Source organism: Saccopteryx leptura, chromosome 4 (assembly GCF_036850995.1).
Source record: "Saccopteryx leptura isolate mSacLep1 chromosome 4, mSacLep1_pri_phased_curated, whole genome shotgun sequence".
Lineage (NCBI taxonomy): Eukaryota > Metazoa > Chordata > Mammalia > Chiroptera > Emballonuridae > Saccopteryx > Saccopteryx leptura.
In genome coordinates, this window is record NC_089506.1 from 110073006 (window position 1) to 110091529 (window position 18524).

Genomic DNA, 18524 nt, shown 5'->3' on the forward strand with positions numbered 1-18524 from the left:
ATTGCTGCTTAAAGTTGTTCAAGGCATGGATGGTTCCATTGGCTCAAAGCCTGTTTTACCAAAGTTTGTACTGGGGTTCCAGTACAGATTCGTGCCTCCATTCACTCACTTAACCAATATTTATTAAGCACTTACTATGTGCTAGTTAGCAGCAGACACATTGGAATAAAATAGTGGATGCTTCAGAAAAAAGTTCTCAACCTTATGGAGTTTACATTCCAATTGGCAGAGACAGAAAACTTAAAAGACTAAATATATAATATATTAGATAGTGGTAAGTCTTAGGAAAAAGAAAATTAAATCAAGAAAGGGAAATAAAAGTCATCTTTTGGGGGGGGGCGTTGAAGGCAATGTGGAATTGAAATTCTAATAGGGTTACCAGGAAAAGCCTTACTGAGAAAGTGACAATTTCTTGAGTAGACACATGAGGGAAGTGCAGGCTGACAGTGAGGGAGTAGAAGTGGAGCAAGCCCTGCAGATATCTGGGGTAAGAAAACTCCAGGCAGAAAGAACCAGTGCAAAGGCCTTGAGGGAAAGGTGCACCTGTCATTTCCTAGAGGCCAATGTAATGTAGCAAAGGCCAGGTAGCAGATGAGATTAAAGAGGCCTGGTCCCACTGTGGGCTTTTACAATAAATGGGATAGGAAGTCATTGCTGGCAAGGTGGACTAATCAAAGGGCTGCAGGACTTGATATATGTTTGAAAAGGATCCTCTGACTGCTGTGTCATGATTAAACCAAAGGAGGGCAAAACCAGGTAGAGTCTGACCAGTGGGAGATTGTTGCAGTAATCCAGGTGAGAGTCAATGGTGGCTTGGACTTAGGCCTTGGCAGGGGCAATGACAAGAAGTCATCAGATTCTGTGTCTGTTTTGACAATAGAGTTGAAAGAATTTGCCGGCAAATTTTTTGTGGTATACAAGAAAGTGAAGAGTCGAGAGTCAATCCAAGCTGTTGGGCCTGAGACACTGGAAAGATGGAGTTGGCGTTATCTGATGTAAAGACTAGACGAAGAGCTAATTTGGAGATAGAGAATAGCAAGAATTCACTGTCAGATCTGCTATGCCTGTGAATGATCCAATTAGGAGATATTAAGTAGGCAGTTGGATGTGGGTCCACACTGTACATTTAAATTTGGAGTCATCAGCATATTGATGAATGAAAAGCTCGCAGTTTTAATGAGAACACCAGAGTGACTGAAAAATAGAAGAGGTCCAAGCTCTGAGCTTGGGAGCACTCCAACATAAAAGGTTAGGAAAATGAAGAGGGACCAACAAAGTATACCACAGAGGGACTCTTTGTGTATAGCAGTAGGAGATGAAGAGAGGTAGGCCATTATGATGACTTAGAGGCCTAGTGAAGATACAGTATATCTCAAGTTGGGAAGAGGGATCAACCTCTGAAAAGCTGTTGAGGTCATATAAGATAAGGACTGAGAAATAACTGACCACTGGATGTGGAAACATGGAAGCCTTTAGTAGTAGGAGAGGCTGGTGAAGGAGTGGGGCCAAAGGCTCATTGGAGTGGTTTTCTACAGGACAGAGGGAAGAAATTGGAGACAGCAACCGTAAATTTAAAAAAATTTTATTGTAAGGGAAGAAGAGAAATGTTGTTGCCAAAGCTGGCTCAAGAGGGAAGTGAGCTCAAGAGTGGTTTTGTTCTGTTTTATTTACAACAGAAAAAAGAAAAAAAAGTGTATATATGTATATATGTGTGTGTGTGTATACATATATATGTACACACACATATACACACATATGATATATATCAAGAGACAGAGGGAAGATTTGTTGGAGCAATTTTCTTAAATAGATAAGAGAGAATAAGCTCTAATAAACAAGTGCAGGGCTTACTTAGCCTTGACAAAGAGCAGGGACAGCTCATACACAAAGATAGGAGAGAAAGCAGATTAAATGGTCACAGGTGCTGGGAAGTCTCACAGGCCTGTGAGACTTCTATCTCCATTTTCACAGTGAAGGAGTTTGGGGAAGGAGCTATGCAAGTGTTGCACAGACAGGAGTGTGTATAAAATAGTTGTTGACGAGTTTGAAAAAGTGAATGCTGTTTAGGGCATATAATATGATGGCTGAGCAACATTCAAGGCTACATTTTTAAAAGATATTTTTCCTTTAATTACTTAACTTTTCATTTTAAAATAATTTCAGAAGACAAAAGAGGTACAAAAATAAGTCAAAGAATTCTCATCCGCTCTTCATCCTAATTCCCCAAATTTAACACCTTACATTACCATAGTATAATTGTTAGTATCGGGAAATACTTCTTTTAATAATTTGTTTCTTAAATTTATTTATTGACTTTAGTGAGAAAGGAAGGGAGAGAGAGAGATAGGAACATTGATCCATTCCTATATGTGCCCTGACCAGGGATCCAACTGCCAACCTCTGTGCTTCAGGACGAAGCTCTAACCAACCGAGCTATCCAGCCAGGGCAGGAAACACTTAAACCTATTTTTGTCACTATAAGCTTACATACAAATGTATTTGAAAATAGTCTTCTGAAATCTAGCCTGTTCATAAGAAGAAAAGAGGTTCTAAATTTCATTCATCCATCCAACTTATTGGACCCATATGTGGTCCAAAACCTGAACACCTGGTATGTGCTACAGGTGATAGAGAAAATTTGAAAATGTGTCAAATATCTAATTAAAACATTCTAGGGACTCCACAAAAAAGTCAAAGGTTTTCCAAAATGATACGGAAAATTTGATGAAATATTCTGAACTTCTGATGCAGTAGATGTGTCTAATTAAACATTTTTTTGACAATAAGATGTTGGACTACTCTGTGACTTCAGCTATACACTGTACTTTGAAAGAAATAAATGCTTGAGGTGAGACAGAATATACTAGGCCACAAGTCAACTTGCGTGACCAGATTAAGCCAGGATAGCAAGGTGGTTAAGAGCACAAGCTCTGGAGTTACAAAGGCTTGGGTTTCAAACCTGGTACCGGGATGTATGGTCTTTGAGACTTTGGACAAGCTTCTTAGTCCCACTAAGCCCATTTCTTCATCAAAGCAGGAAAAGTAGAAAGCACTCAGATCCTAGCATAGTTACAAGGCATACATGAGGAAGATGCACAGAAAGTGCTTAGCATGAATACTAACCAAAAATACTAGGATTCATATTTAATAGTTTTTACTATAGTTACTATTATTATTAGTCACCTTTCCGTACTTGAGTGTAAAATGAAGGGAATCAACCAGACCAGAATTTCCCTAACATAAATAAATATCTGGAAAAATGATCCTCGGCTTCCAGAGCTGCCTTTAACTATATTTTACATCAGCAAACATAAAGCTTGGCAGCTGCAGTTAGATACTAACTGTAAATCCAAAATCAGCTTAAAATTAAATTTAAATTAAATCAAAACAATAACAAAAAAATCAAGTATTTTAATAAGGATAGTGGTGATTTTCTGGGAATTAATCACCTTTCATCCTGTGAGCACGGTGCTGATCTCCCTTGGCCCTTGCATTCACTGCCTGTGTAGCTGCTGTGTTCTGCAGTAGCTCAATTCTCCCACTTTGCTGTTTTTAAACTACTGCAGCCTTCAGTGATATCATTTGGCCTTGACTTTGCACAAGCTCAGGATTAATTTGAACCTGGTTCATTCCTCATAAGCCCTTAAATATGAAGGGAGTAGGTTGGCCTGAAATCCATGTTCATCCTGTCCTGCAGATCTTGTAGCTTTTCAGCCCCAAAACTTTCAGTGGCCCTCTATTGCCAGTCAAAATCTTGGCATTGAAATTCTTTCCAGAACATATTCTCCAATAATACACCTGATAAGGAGTTACTATCCAAAATTTACATATAAAAAAGCTTTAAAAACTCAACAACAAACAAACAAACATCCAATTTAAAAAAGGGCAAAGGACCTGAATTGACACTTCTCGAAATAAGACATACAGATGGCCCATAGACAAATGAAAAGATGCTCAACATCACTAATCATCAGAGAGATGCAAATTAAAACCACAATGATATCACCTCACTCCTCTCAGAATGGCTGTCATCAATACATTAACACAGGGGTCAGGAACCTATGGCTCACGAGCCAGATGTTGCTCTTTTGATGGCTGCATCTGGCTCACAGACAAATCTTTAATAATAATAAAAATAATGTTAAAAATATAAAACATTCTCATGTATTACAATCCATTCATTTCCTACTGCCCATGTTCATAGTTGCAGGTGGCTGGAGCCAATCACAGCTGTCCTCCGGGACAACACCAAATTTTTATTGGATAATGTGTAACGTACTTGGGCCATTGTATGGCTCCCACAGAATTACATTTTAAAATATGTAGCGTTCATGGCTCTCTCAGCCAAAAAGTTTCCCGACCCCTGCATTAACAAGTGTTGGTGAAGATGTGGAGAAAGGGGGACCCTTGTGAATTGTTGGTGGGAATGCAGACTGGTGCAGCCACTGCGAAAAGCTGTGTGGAGTTTCTGCAGAAAATTAAAAATGGCTTTGCCTTAGGACCCAGCAATTTCACTTCTGGGAATATATCTAAAGAAACCCAAAGCACGAATTTGAAAGAATATATGTGCTCCTGTGTTTATTGCAGCGTCATTTACAATAGCTGAGATCTACATCTGGAAACAGCCCGTCTTTTTTTTTTTTTTTTTCCTTTTCCAAGTAAGAGGAGGAGAGATAGAGAAACAGACTCCCCCATGTGCCCTGTCCAAGATCCATCTGACAACCCCCTATTTGGGAACAATGCTCACAACTGAGCTATTTTTAGCACCTCAGGTAGAGGCTCCATGGAGCCACTCCCAGTGCCCAGGGCCAACACACTCAAATCAATTGAGCCATGGCTGTGGGGACTGGAGGGGAGTGGAAGGGGGAGGAGAAGAGAAGCAGATGGTTGCTTCTTCTGTGTGCCCTGACCAGGAATCGAACCCAGAACTTCCACAGGCTGGGTCGATACCATACCACTGAGCCAACTGGCCAGGGCTGTATTTACTCTTTGATAAATTGCTATTTGCCTCAGAATGAAGAGTAAGTCAGTACAAAGCAACTCTGCTCACCTATGATTCTAAACAATACAGAATTTTTTGGAGGGCTGAACAGGAGCATGCAGTCCATACATATTAAGGGCATGACACATCTCTTGTAAATTTAGGACTAAACCCCAACTGGTCCCAAGTTCTCAGAATCAGTAGATTAATCTCCCGAAGTCTGTTGTGCATCAAAAGAAGGATGATATGCTTTTGGAACACCTTTCCCATTAGCCATTCAAAGGAGGGTTACATGCAAACCTTGAGCCTCTTCCACCTTTGTTAGGCTCACCAGCTGCCTCAATGATGCTGAGAACAAGGCAGCTTTCATCTTTGGGTTACTGGTTGAAATGCTTCATGGATTCAACATGGATTAATAGCAGCTCACAAACTCAACTCGTGTGAAGAACTAGTCAAGGTCTCCTTACTTACATCATTGTACTTGGACTCTTTCAGACACAAACTATAGGTCCTCTGCAGCCCAGAGGGGTATAAGGATAAGCGACAGGATGTAGGAACCTGTGCAAGCATGACACTTGTCTCACAACCTGAGAGCTACAGACTAGGTTCTCCAACAAATGAGACATTAGCAAAGTATGATACTTTACGGATAGACACCCAGGATTCATGCTCTAGACCTCTTAACCAAACACTTCAGTTAGCATCAATTATAATCACATAAAGCAGGGACAATGCAGATAGGAAACCTGGGCTATTTGTTTTCTTTTCCATTTTTTTTTTTTTTGTAATAGAGACAGAGAGAAGGACAGATAGGGACAGACAGACAGGAAGGGAGAGAGAGAAGCATCAATTATTCATTGTGGCACCTTAGTTGTCCATTTCTCATATGTGCCTTGACCAGGGGTGCAGGGGGCTACTGCAGAGCAATTGACCACTTTCTCAATCCAGTGACCTTGGGCTCAAGCCAGCAACCTTGGGCAGCAAGCCAGTGACTTTTGGGCCCAAGCCAGCGACCATGGGGTCATGTCTATGATCCTATGCTCAAGCTGGCGAACACGCATTCAAGCTAGTGAGCCTGTGCTCAAGCTGGATGAGGCCATGCTCAAGCCAGCAACCTCAGGGTTTTGAACCTGGGTCCTCTGCATCCCAGTCCAATGCTCTATCCATTGTGCTACTGCCTGGTCAGGCTGGGCAATTTGTTTTCTAACAACTAGTATCTACAAAAACTCATCTTTACCTGGCATGACACTAAGTCCTTGACATAGAAAATCTCTTTATATCCTCATAGAATCCTGAGTTAGGTATCATTTTACCCAACTATACAGATGAGAAAACCACAGGGGCTTAGAAAGGTTAAGCAGCTGGTCCAAGGCCACAGAGCTAACAAGTGGCGCTGAAGGATTTGAACCAAACTGAGCTATGTGATGCTGCCTTTGACTGAAATTTGATGCAGATACTAGAATTTTCAATTACCGTATTCCCCCATGTATAAGACACACCTTAATTTTGTGGCCCAAAATTTTAAAAAACTGTACTACATAAAGTTATTGAACTCAAGTTTTATTTATCATAAAATTCATACAACTTCTCATCACTGTCAAAACTCCCATCCATTAGCTTGTCCTCATCTGTGTCTGATGATCAATCACTGTCTTCCTATATTGCCTCGTCCATCTATGGCATTTGAAATGCCACACATCTTAAATGACTTGACAACAACCTCAATCTTGATATTATTCCAGGATCTTTTCACCCAGGTACAAACTTCTCCAATAGTTAGTTTCTTCACTCTTCCTGCTGGTGTTAAACTGTCCCCAGAAGACTTCATCCATGGTTCCATTCATCTCTCATGGCAGCTTTGAAGGGTTTGTTAATGCCGACATCAAGTGGTTGCAGCTGGGATGTCAAGCCTCCAGGTATGACAACAAGCTTTTTTTTTTTTTTTTGCTCTGCAGCAATCTTCTTTGAGTTTTTTGTTACATGTGCCCTAACCTGATGAAGTACCAATAGGGCAGGTTTGTGTAAGAGCCCACCTGGTCACCTTCTCCAAACTTTCTCAAACCAGATCTCTATCTCATCCTGATCCATCTAACCCTTGTCATGAACCTGGACAATCACTCCTTGAGGAATGTCTTTTTTTGGCATTGTTTTGCGTTTGAAAATCAGCATAGGAGGCAGCTTGGTTCCATCGGCAAAAGAAGCTAGAACAACTGTATAATGGCTCTTTTCATGTCCACTTGTCTTCACAGTTACAGTTTCACCCCCTTCTTATCAACAGTTCCATTACTTGGGACATCAAATTGAAGGGGGACTGCATTCATATTTGCAATCTGTCCCAACTCAAACTAATGTGTCTTCTGACAAAACAATGAAATTCAAGGCCCTTCTGCTCATAGCTTTCAGGCATCTTTTGGGCAAGTCTGGTGCATGTACGCATGCTTAGTCCATTCTCTTTCATGAACCTGAAGCACCAATTGTGTCCTCCTTTGAAATCAGTAATTTCTTTTTCATCAGCAATTCTTCTTGCCTCATGCTGAACCGTCTTTGTGGACACAAGAATTCCAGCTGCCCTTTGCTCTTCAATCCATATCTTCAATTCTCTCTCTAAATCAGACCATTTTGCTGACTTGTCTCTCCTGGCCTTCTTCTGCTGTGGTGTTTTCCTTAGGCTTTCTTCTTCCCATAGCCAGTCTTGGATTGATTTCTCATTTGGAGGAGGACCAAACTTCCGTTCAGAAGCACAATTTCCACTCACTTTTACAAACTAGATCATTTCTAACTTGAATTCAGCACTGTGCAAAACTCTTCTGAGCCATTTCTGGGCAGAACATGGCAAAATGTAACCTACTATAACATACTGGTAATAAGTGTGAAACAATGAGCACAAAGACAAGAAGTGCAAAAAAGCAGGAAATGCAAGTAAAAAAATTTACAACCACTGTATAAGATGTACCCAGTTTATACCCCCAATTTTTTTTTAAAAGGGTGGGCCTTATACATGGGGAAATATGGTAATGTGAGAATTGTGGAGTAAGATTAAATATGAAATCAACAGTTAGAACAATATCTTCCAACATTGACATTTTATCATTCTCAGCATCAAGGGCCATATTGTTTATTCAACCTAACATTAATGAAGCAAATATTATTTATCTTTTTTTTTTGGTGAAGGATACAATCATACAATATATGTAGATATCTAACATCAGCTGGATGCTGCCAAAACATCCCATAAGATAACTGAAACTAAGAAAATATAAAATTGTTTCTTAGTATTAAACCTCAATTAGTTATAATTATAAGTAAGAAAAGCCTTTGAAAATGATTTAAAATTTCTCTTCAATGTCTAAAATTATAAAGGCTCAAATGAATATTTATAAGTTGTTTGAATAAAATTAAAAGTTTAGCATTTAGCAAAGTACCTTATGTACTAATAAAAATTCTAGATTGAATGACAAATTCATGAGTAGGCTTTTAAATAAAGAGGTATTTGTTCCTTCATTGTGTTTAAAAGTTTTTTTGTTCTGTTTTTTGCTGTTTTTTTTTTAATTTATGATGCAGATTGCATGACATTTCCTTAATAATAATTTTTTTTGAAAAGAAAAAACTAGAGAGCAGGACCACTCTCTAGTTCAAAGGAAAGGAAATAATTATCATGCTGAAGACAAAAAGAAATAACTCTATAACTGGCCAGAAAGCAACTAATAGTTACAACTACTGATAATTTTTTTAAAAAGTTAATAAGTACTATCTTATCCACTAAGTGCTAGAAATGCCTTTACCCCATGATTCCTGAAATTCTTAAGAGGAAAAACTAAATTTCACAAACATTTTAAGAGAACATTTTTTTAATTTAATTTTTATTTGTTCATTCATTCATTTTAGAGAGGAGAGAGAGAGAGAAAGGGGGGAGGAGCAGGAAGCATCAACTCCTATATGTGCCTTGACTAGACAAGTGCAGGGTTTTGAACCAGCAACCTCAGTGTTCCAGGTCTATGCTTTATCCACTGCACCACCACAGGTCAGGCTCACTGCTTTACCCACTGCACCACCACAGGTCGGGCTCACAAACAACATTTTAGAGAATCCACTTATAATGATAAGAACTGCATGTATTTGGAGTTATTAGAAAAGATGTTTTCTTTTGTAAGGCATTGATGATTAAACTAATATAATACATATCTAACTGAAGATGGTTCACACTCAGGATCATAAAACTATTTTATCTTTTCTTTTAAATTTCTCTAAATCCTGCTATTTTTACCAGCTTATATAAGAAAAGAATGCCTCCTTGCGTAGTTGACTATGATTATTGAAAAAACTGAAACTATTTTGTTCATTAAAATTACAGTTTATGTAGCTCAAGTTTCCCTTTTTAAGTGGCAGGTGTGTTACCTGGCACATTATACATATGGAACTGTAAAGATCATCCACTAAATTCAACTTTCACATTTTTATTTAAACTAAAAGACTTACAGTAAATATTAAAATATATCATATCTTCAGTTACAACTGAATAAGTGTGCCATTCTGCCGGCTAAAAAGCTGGAATTTCTTATTATTTTTTAGTTGTTTATTTATTTTAAAGATTTTATTTATTTATTTTAGAGAGAAGAGAGTGAGAGAGAGAAAAGGAGGAGGAGCAAGAAGCATCAACCCCTATATGTGCCTTGACCAGGCAAGCCCAGGGTTTGAACTGGTGACCTCAGCATTCCAGGTCGACACTTTATCCACTGCGCCACCAGAAGTCAGGCAAAATGCTGGAATTTAAGTATGAGAATTTTCATACACTGTTGGTATGGGTCTCTTGCTTTTAGGCAAAAGCCAGAGCCATCAGGACTTTCAACACAGCAATGTAGGAGACATCCAAAACAGTTGACTCAGTTATAGTCCATAATTTTGCAACTCAACGACACTGGCGTCATCATGCTGTAGAGAGCAAGTGTTTTTCCAAGTTTTAGTCAGATTTGTCTCGTTTCTTTCCTGTTAAAGACGCTTTGTTTACAACAGCAGACCCAACAGTGGTAACACCTCCAGCCACAGCAGGCACCGCCCCTTTCACCAGACCTATTCCCACTGAAGGCACAGCTGTAACAGCTGTTTCTTTTCTCTATCTCTTTCTTTTTATTGAATATATTGAGGTGACACTGGTTAACAAAAGTATACAGGTTTCAGGTGCACAATTCTACATTTCATCTGCACACTGTATTGTGTGTTCACCACCCCAATTCAAGTCTCCGTCCATCACCATTTATCCCTCTATCTCCCTTTTAATATCCCCCACCCCCACCCCGCAATCACCACACTGTTGTAACAGCTGTTTTGTTTTTTTTGTTTTTGTTTTTAATATTTTATTTATTGATTTTTAGAGAGAGGGGGGAGAGAGAGAGAGAGAAAGGGGAGGAGCAGGAAGCATCAACTCCCATATGTGCCTTGACCAAGTAAGCCCAGGGTTTCAAACCGGCAACCTCAGTGTTCCAGGTCAACGCTTTATCCCACTGCGCCACCACAGGTCAGGCTATGTAACAGCTGTTTTGGACACTACCAGGTCCTTTCCATCAATCCAAACCACACCACTAGTGGTGGCACCAACAGTTCCCTTTTGTAACAGGGAAGATATCCCGGGTCACACGGGACAACGTGCCTGCTTGCTGCTGTGGGTGATCTTTCACTGAACCTTTTGGTGGTTCATCACCAAGGTAAAATGGGATTTCTTGATTTCTGACTGATTCATGATAACCGGATTGGGGGCTGCCGCCTGGGGTCGGGACCGAGTGGAGGGAGCGGGCAGAACCAAGACCAGCAGAGGCGGCCTGAGTCCTGGCACAGCAGGGGGGCAGCTGCCGGCTCCGGAGGCACTTCCTCCAGCTGTGGAGCCAGTAGACTCTTATGACCAAGGCGGCGGCCTCTGGCTGCCGACCTGTCGCCCGACGCGACCCCGCCCCCTTTGCTGCCACCTTGGTTCATTTTTAAAAAGAACTTCTGAAAACGAATACGAGCCTAAAAACTAATATGGGGTAAAAACACAAACTACTCTAGCTATTTCCATAATGTAACATTTTGATTAAATCTATACTGACCAAACTGCGTAGTAAATCTGTTTTAAAAGAAACAAAGAGGAAAGATAAATGAAAAATACTAAAGATTTCTAGCAACAATTTCTACACCATTCCGACAGTGCTGTCGGTGTCTTTCACCAAGAGTGAATCTGAGATTCTCTAAGTATTCACCATTATTTAGGAAAATCAATAGCATTACTTGGGTGCTTAGGGCTGCTTTTGCATAAGGCTTTTATCTCTTTTTAGCAACATAATAAAAACAAAAACACAGAATGTATATCCTTGGTGCTTACTCTTACCCTGGCCTCCTTAATACAATCTGGTAAAGAGTGAATGTGTTGTGGTTTAGTTTGTCAAGATTGATTACATAGTTCTGCCAAATTGCAAAGCTAATGGGACAAATAAATAGGTTGTAATGCACTCTGGGTAAAGTAGACTCTTAAAATCAGAGAGAGCTATATAATTTTAAAAGACATGATTTTTTTTTTTAGGAAAAAGGGAAATTGAGGTAGTAATATTTTCAAAATAAATAATAAAGCAATCCATATTGAATGTGATCTGTGCCTTCCAAATCCAGTCTTCATTTGTACATCATTTCCATAAATGAAGCATGTAAAATGTGTTAGATAACTGACATGAACATATAAAACACACCAAGCCATGGGTTTTCATAATAAGTATTTCATTTGCCTAGATGGTGCTAATAGAAGTAGTAAGTAGTAGAAGACAAAATATCCACAGCTAAGGAGGTTACATATTAAACAGCCTTAGGTTGTGCCTGGCACTTGCTTGAAGAAATCTGCAGGGAATAAAGCCTGGTATCTGATTCCACGTGTAACGAAGCATTATAAAACAACAGCAACAACAACAACAAAACAGATAAGCATGTTGCCTGGATTTTGACTATGTGATACTAAACATAAGTTTTAAAGGCCAAGCATTTGTCAGTAGGGCTGAATCCCAGCAGTTCTTTCTCACAGTTCAAATTTAAGAGCATAGGAACCTGACTCAATTTATATATTGAAACATACACATTTTTATGCTTAAAAATATAAACATTTTTCACACTTAACTTACAAAATATGCACAACAAATATTACTTGAGACAAAACCTAACAATTAGATTTGCCTATTGTCAACTTTCTTGTCTTTCTGAGAAGCTAATCAATCTATGAAGTAGACACAGGCAAAGTGGAATAAATTCATAATCTGAGGAAGCAGTCTAATTGGAACACTGTAATCTTACAAGGAAATCGTACACTAATATTCTAAAGGAAAACAAGATGCATAATATTTCCCAGAGTCTGAAGCAATACTTTTTCACTTCTTCATTAACTTTTAAAATATGTGCTTGCTCTTAAGGAGAAAAAAGAAGACTTGGTTAGGAATAAACCTTGGAAGATCCTAAAACCTATATAGATGTTTCTCATCTTCCAACACCTGTTACTAAAGTTTCAACACTTGTAATTAAAACAACAATAAAACTTGTAAGGAAGCTCCAAGTACTTTACTTTCTGGGTTGGGTACATACCTACCTATTTAGTTCTCTTGAGCGCTGCTTCTCGCTCAGATCTCCAGAGAAATATGAACACACATGCAACACACACGATGTACTGATGATCACTGTACCTGTGGTTCATCAACACCATGACAGACGAGACAAGTCACAAAACAAATAACTATGATAGTGAGAAATGAGTTTCTTTTAAAGTTCTGCTTGGACCTTTAATTCCCTTACTCCTACACAATTCCTGTTCTTCCAGGAACTTGAAAGAATCAGAGAGACAGCCCAGTCGGCGTTCAAGGAGGAGAAAGAAAACAAACTATTGGCTTTTTGGGAACATTGCAAAATCATCAACCACTGCGACATTAAAGAATGCTAGCTCAGATCCTAGATACCCGAGTTAGGCATGGTGTAATCGAGAGAAGTAAAAAATAAATAAAGAAAATAATAGTGGTCACTGTCATTAAGAATAAAATAGTAATAACGATTGTCACCACCGGGTTCCGTACAGCAGCTGCTCATGGAGCGGGCTTCTCCTCCAGCCCCTACCGCCCGCAGCCTTCCCTGGTAGCCCCACACCTGGACTAAGAAAAGCAAGCTGGCTCCAAGCGCAGCGATTAGGGGCGGGGCCGACTCGGCGGGACTCCGCCGGACTCCGCGGGCACGCGCCCCGCCCCGCCCTGCCCTGCAGTGCCGCCCTCCCCTCCCGCGCCTGCTCGGCCCGCGGGCTGGGTGGGTGTATTCGCTTCCGGTTGCTGGGCTTGTCTGGTTGGCTGTGACTGCAGCGCCAGGCTGCTTCCTCTTCCGGCTGCATCCGACAGGGAGGTCCGCTCTACATCACTCGGGCGGTGGCTCGCTACCTCAATTCCGAGAGAAAGGGGACAGCTCCAAGATGAAAAGTCGTTTGCTTTGAGAAGCAGCTGATTGCTTCTCAGTAGAAGTCCAAGTACCTCTTCCAATAACGTGGAAGGAAAATCACCGTCATTAAGAGGGACGTACTACCAGCGAGCTTACCTTGAGCGCTCCTGTGCAGTTATCTTTAGGGATAAAACTGCCCATTTTCTGCAGCTCCAAAGTTTACTCCAGACTGTCAACGGAATAGTGATGTACTAGACACTTTGATAGTGCCCTGAAAACTAGTAAGAGCCGGAGTCCATCTTCTGGCATTTATTTCTAAGCAGTACTGATTGGAACAAGTCTTGGAAAATCCCATTGCGCCGCAACCATCGTAATTTTGGATTGAATAGTTAATAGTTCAACTATAGTGGTTGAAATTCAAAATAAGTCATTATTACAAAGGGAAAACTCAGATATTGTAAATCTCCAGAGATTATCACGGAGGAGGGGGGTGTAATATGGAAGGAAAAATTTTTGACTTAAACTTTTTCCAGGTATGTATAGTGATAACGTTTTGGAAGTAGAGAAAAAAATGCGTGTCATTTCTACTGTTCTGTATTTACTAGCTGAAAGAGCACTGGCAGAATGAACATTTTGCTAACTTAGGAGATTTTAGAATGATTGGTAATAGTAAATGTATTTTCAAATTCTGTATTAATTATAAACCTAAGTTTTTAACTAGATTCTCTCTAAAAGTTTTAAAGAATTATTTTCTTACCCTCTTTTTTTTTTTAATAGGAATTCTGCTTGGATTCAGTATAGTATTAACAATGATTTTCATTAAGATGTAATCTAGATTCAAATGAATTCAGCAACAATTCAAACATATTCAAAAGCTTTTCAAGTCTCAACTAATTGCTGTGAAAAGCAGAACTCATTAATTAAAATGCAAAACCACCCACTACTTCTTCGAAGACCTTTACCTCCAAAGCTCCCTAAGGTGTCTTTGTATAAGAAGAAAGTCCATATAAGTATGTATATTAATCAGATGTTATTAACTATTTTTTCATAGAAAGTTCTCAACCTGCACAACTCAAAATCACAATATTTAAAGACATTAATAGCCAGTAACTGACAGATGTTGTAAGATGATAGCATTAAGTTTAATTGTACAAGTACAGTTGATTCTCACTGTGATTCTGTAGGTATGAATTTACCTAACTGCTAAAATTTATTTGTAACCTTTAAGTCAGTATTGTTCTGTGTTTTTTTTTTCTTTTTAACCCAACAATATATGATGAAGAACACTGCAGAGCAGTATATAGGCTTTTTTTTTTTTTTTTACTCCTTTTAATAATAGGTGAAACTATGCAGGAGAGGGGTATACATATGGTGTATATATGTGGTAATTCTCAGTTATTCTGGATACGTTGAGGGCAGTGTAAACATGTTCCAGCTGAGGTTGAACAGGATGTGTTCTGTCTTCTGTGTCAGCTCTCATACTGTAAACAAGTGCACTTTTCCCAGTCTCTTTAGTGCCATTGTTTTTGAGTACAGTATTTTTGCTTTTTGTTGATGATTTTGCTGCCTAACATGTCCCCCAAGCATAATGCTTAAGTGCTGTTTAGTCTTCTTAAGCACAGCAAGGCTGTGATGTGCCTTACAGAGAAAAATAAGTGTGTTAGATGAGCTTCCTTCAGGCATGGATTAGTGTTGTTGGCCATGCGTTCAGTGTTAATAAGTCAACAATATATGTTAAATAAGGTCTCTTTAAAATAGAAACACATGTAAAACAAGATTATGTGTTGAATGGTTGTTGATAATGTTGAGATCAGAGGCCTGCAGGAACCTAACCCTATTTTCCCTTGAAGAACATGTGAACCTTTTAGCCAGTATCAGAATGTTATGTTCATAAGATACCTTGGTCTGACATCTGGCATTGAAAATAAATGTAACCTTTGCTCAACAAGTTTCAAATAAGAAAGAGATGATGATAAATAGCAAACATTTATCAAATTATTTTCCCCATCCATATTGCCAGAATTTTTTTATTAATCTATATTGCAACCATTTTTTTCAAAATTCTCTTTTATAATCTACTGTTTTCTCCATCAATTCTGTTTTATTTTTTAGGAGTAAGCTTCCTACCCTTCATAAATGTAATACAGTTTAGCCTCTTCACTTCTCCAATTAGTCATTCAAACTTTATCTTAGCCAGTTAAACAAAAGTTCTGATAGCTCAGTGAGTATGTACAGTAATATTTTTAGAAGGTAAGAGAAGGGTGAGTGAGTAAAGAAAAATTATGAAAAAGTTATGAATGTTAAGATATTATAGTTTTGTCCCTGAAACCATCATAAATATAATTTAATTGTACTTTTTTTTCTTTTTCTGGTTTAGCCAAGACTGATCAAATTGAGCCACCACATGCAAAGTTTGCTCGAGATGAAACCACTTTTATTGAAAGAGAAAAAACTAGTTTTCCTGATGTTTCAAAAAAGCAACCACAAACCACTGTCAATATCCAAAATCTCTCTCTCAGTCAACATGTACAAGAAAGGGTGGTTACTATTGCAACAGTTCCCAAATCTTCTAAGACTATTGATTGGAACATTCCAGAGACTGCTACTGGTTCCATATTTTTTCCAAGTTTTCAGTCAGCTTCCAGTCGAGTTTTTGGAAAAGAAACAAACCAAATGGGAAGATCAAGAAAATCAAAAAAAGGGGCTTCAAAAATAAAAAAAAATTCTGATGATACCAGGCTAACTGACATTCTGATTCTCTCCTCAGCGTTCTCACACTTCTCCAAACCTTTAAGCTCTCCTTCCCCAGTTACCACTCCCAAAGTCAAGGGACTTCACCTTGAGTTACCTTTAACATCTAGGACCGATACTTTGAAGCACCCTCTGAGAGATCTGAGGGCAGCAATGCCAAGCCCTCTCCCAAGAATTATGCCTGTTCAAACAAAAAAACATCAGCCTGGCCGTTTTCAACAAGCTACAACAGTGCAACTAACTGTTAGCCATTTTCCTGGTAATATTTTCATACCAAAACCAATTTTACCAAGAAAACCTGGAAGACAGTCTGCAATAGGTACATCCATCCCGAACATGGTCTGTAATAATGGGGACAAGTAGAACAAAGGAAAAAAGAAAGGCATGAAAGCAAATGGTACCCCTTCCTGGGCTAGCACAGTGGAATGATGGGATTGCTTTTTGCCTATACATTTAATATATGGGCCAGAATGCAGTAACAGAAAGTCCTGACCTTGCAGGTATGCTGAGGCCAAACTGAGTATTCCACCCTAATGATGGTGGTGGAAATCAGATAAGGGGGTTCAAAGGATTAGAAAATCTAATATAAAGGAGCAGTGAGAATGAAAAATCATTCAGAAGGTAATCTAGATGAACTGTGGAAGCCAAATGTCAATGCTAGTGGGTTCCTTTATGGGCAGATTGCCATGGATAATTCTAACTCATTAAAAGATGAGCAATCTGACCAGATAGCTCTGTTGGTTTAGAGCAGGGGTCCCCAAACTACGGCCCGCGGGCCACATGCGGCCCCCTGAGGCCATTTATCCGGCCCCCGCTGCACTTCCAGAAGGGGCACCTCTTTCATTGGTGGTCAATGAAAGGAGCACATTGACCATCTCATTAGCCAAAAGCAGGCCCGTAGTTCCCATTGAAATACTGGTCAGTTTCTTGATTTAAATTTACTTGTTTTTTATTTTAAATATTGTATTTGTTCCCATTTTGTTTTTTTACTTTAAAATAAGATATGTGCAGTGTGCATAGGGATTTGTTCATAGTTTCTTTTATAGTCCGGCCCTCCAACGGTCTGAGGGACAGTGAACTGGCCCCCTGTGTAAAAAGTTTGGGGACCCCTGGTTTAGAGCCTTGTCCCAAAGCCCAGAGGTTGTTTTGCCAGTTCGATGCCTGGTCAGGGCACATACAAAAACAGACCGATGTTCCTGTCTTTCTCTCCCTTCTCTCACTAAAATCAATAAATAAAAATTAGAACAAGATGAACAGTTATAACAGCTTCAACATAAATTTTCACATGTATCCAGAGATTGCCCCATGTTTTTCTCTTTCTTAGAAATTCAACTATCAGAAAATGAAAATCGAAGAAGTGTTTCAAGGCAAAGCAAGCCAAGCCTATATAAAGGTAAATGCTAGGTTTATGTCATTCTTTTAAAAAATGTATGTAAAATTATCCTTCTCTAAAAGTACTCATGATTGTGTGTGTCTGTTATGTGTGTGATTTCACACATATGTCTCACCTTATTTTCAGTTTGTTAAGCCATTTAATCAGCAATTATTTTTTAATTATTGACTATAAACAAAACTTTGTACTGCTGTTGGAAACATAAAAGCTGCAGTTTTCTTAACCTGGATGGGGCGGATAGACATGCAATAATGAGAGCTACTTGCCATGTGCCAGCTGTTGTTTTAACCTTAGCTGCCTAGCAGAAACAAATGAAAACTTATTTTTTAAGAAAGATTGCATTATTATAGACCTATAAAAATTTTACAAAAACAATGTATAGTAAACAATACACAATCACCAGGCATTCAAAGAGAATAAATGTAAACTAGCAGGAACAGTAAGCAGTAGAAACACATCCACAGGAGTTCTAGGTATTAGAATTTACAGATACATATTTCTCTTTTTAAATTTTTTTAAAAATTGACTTAATTTGGGTGGCATTGGTTAATAACATTACATAGGTTTTAGGTGTACCGTTTCATAACACATCATGTGTACACTGCACTGCGTGTTCACCACTGCAAGTCAAGTCTCCTATCATCATTTCTCCCTCCTCGACCCTTTTCTACCTCCCACACCCCTCCTTCTCTCCTGTAAATACACACTATTGTCAGTGTCTAGGATTTATTTTATCTTTGCCTAATACCTTCTTCTTTTTCACCCAGCCCCCAAACCCTTCTCCTCTGACAGCTGTCAGTCTATTCTCTGTATCTATGAGTCTGTTTCTATTTTATTTGTTAGTTTATTTTATTCATTAGATGCTACATGTAAGTGAAATTAAATGGCATTTATCTTTGACTGGCTTATTTCACTTAGCATAATAATCTCTATGTCCATCCATGCCACCACAAAAGGAAACATTTCCTTCTTTTTAAG

General features: G+C 38.9%; 2 protein-coding genes across 4 annotated transcripts in view; one reads left to right on the forward strand and one right to left on the reverse strand.

Moving 5' to 3' along the window:
- Nucleotides 1–13118, reverse strand: part of LCP1 (lymphocyte cytosolic protein 1) — an 83884-nt gene extending 70766 nt beyond the window's left edge. Inside the window, exon 1 of one of the 3 annotated variants that reach the window (XM_066380970.1) lies at nt 13054–13118. The gene's annotated coding sequence lies outside the window, so the exon portion shown is untranslated. Of the gene's footprint in view, nt 1–13041 lie in introns of all 3 variants that reach the window. The other 2 variants (XM_066380972.1, XM_066380971.1) reach the window with 2 other exon arrangements.
- Nucleotides 13119–13364: 246 nt separating this feature from the next.
- The window catches only part of LRRC63 (leucine rich repeat containing 63), a 36085-nt gene continuing 30925 nt past the window's right edge, over nt 13365–18524 (forward strand). Inside the window, exons 1-4 of the mRNA XM_066380986.1 lie at nt 13365–13935; nt 14180–14412; nt 15780–16472; nt 17478–17546. Coding sequence (XP_066237083.1) covers nt 14328–14412; nt 15780–16472; nt 17478–17546 — 847 coding nt within the window. The 5' untranslated portion in view covers nt 13365–13935; nt 14180–14327. The remainder of the gene's footprint in view (nt 13936–14179; nt 14413–15779; nt 16473–17477; nt 17547–18524) is intronic.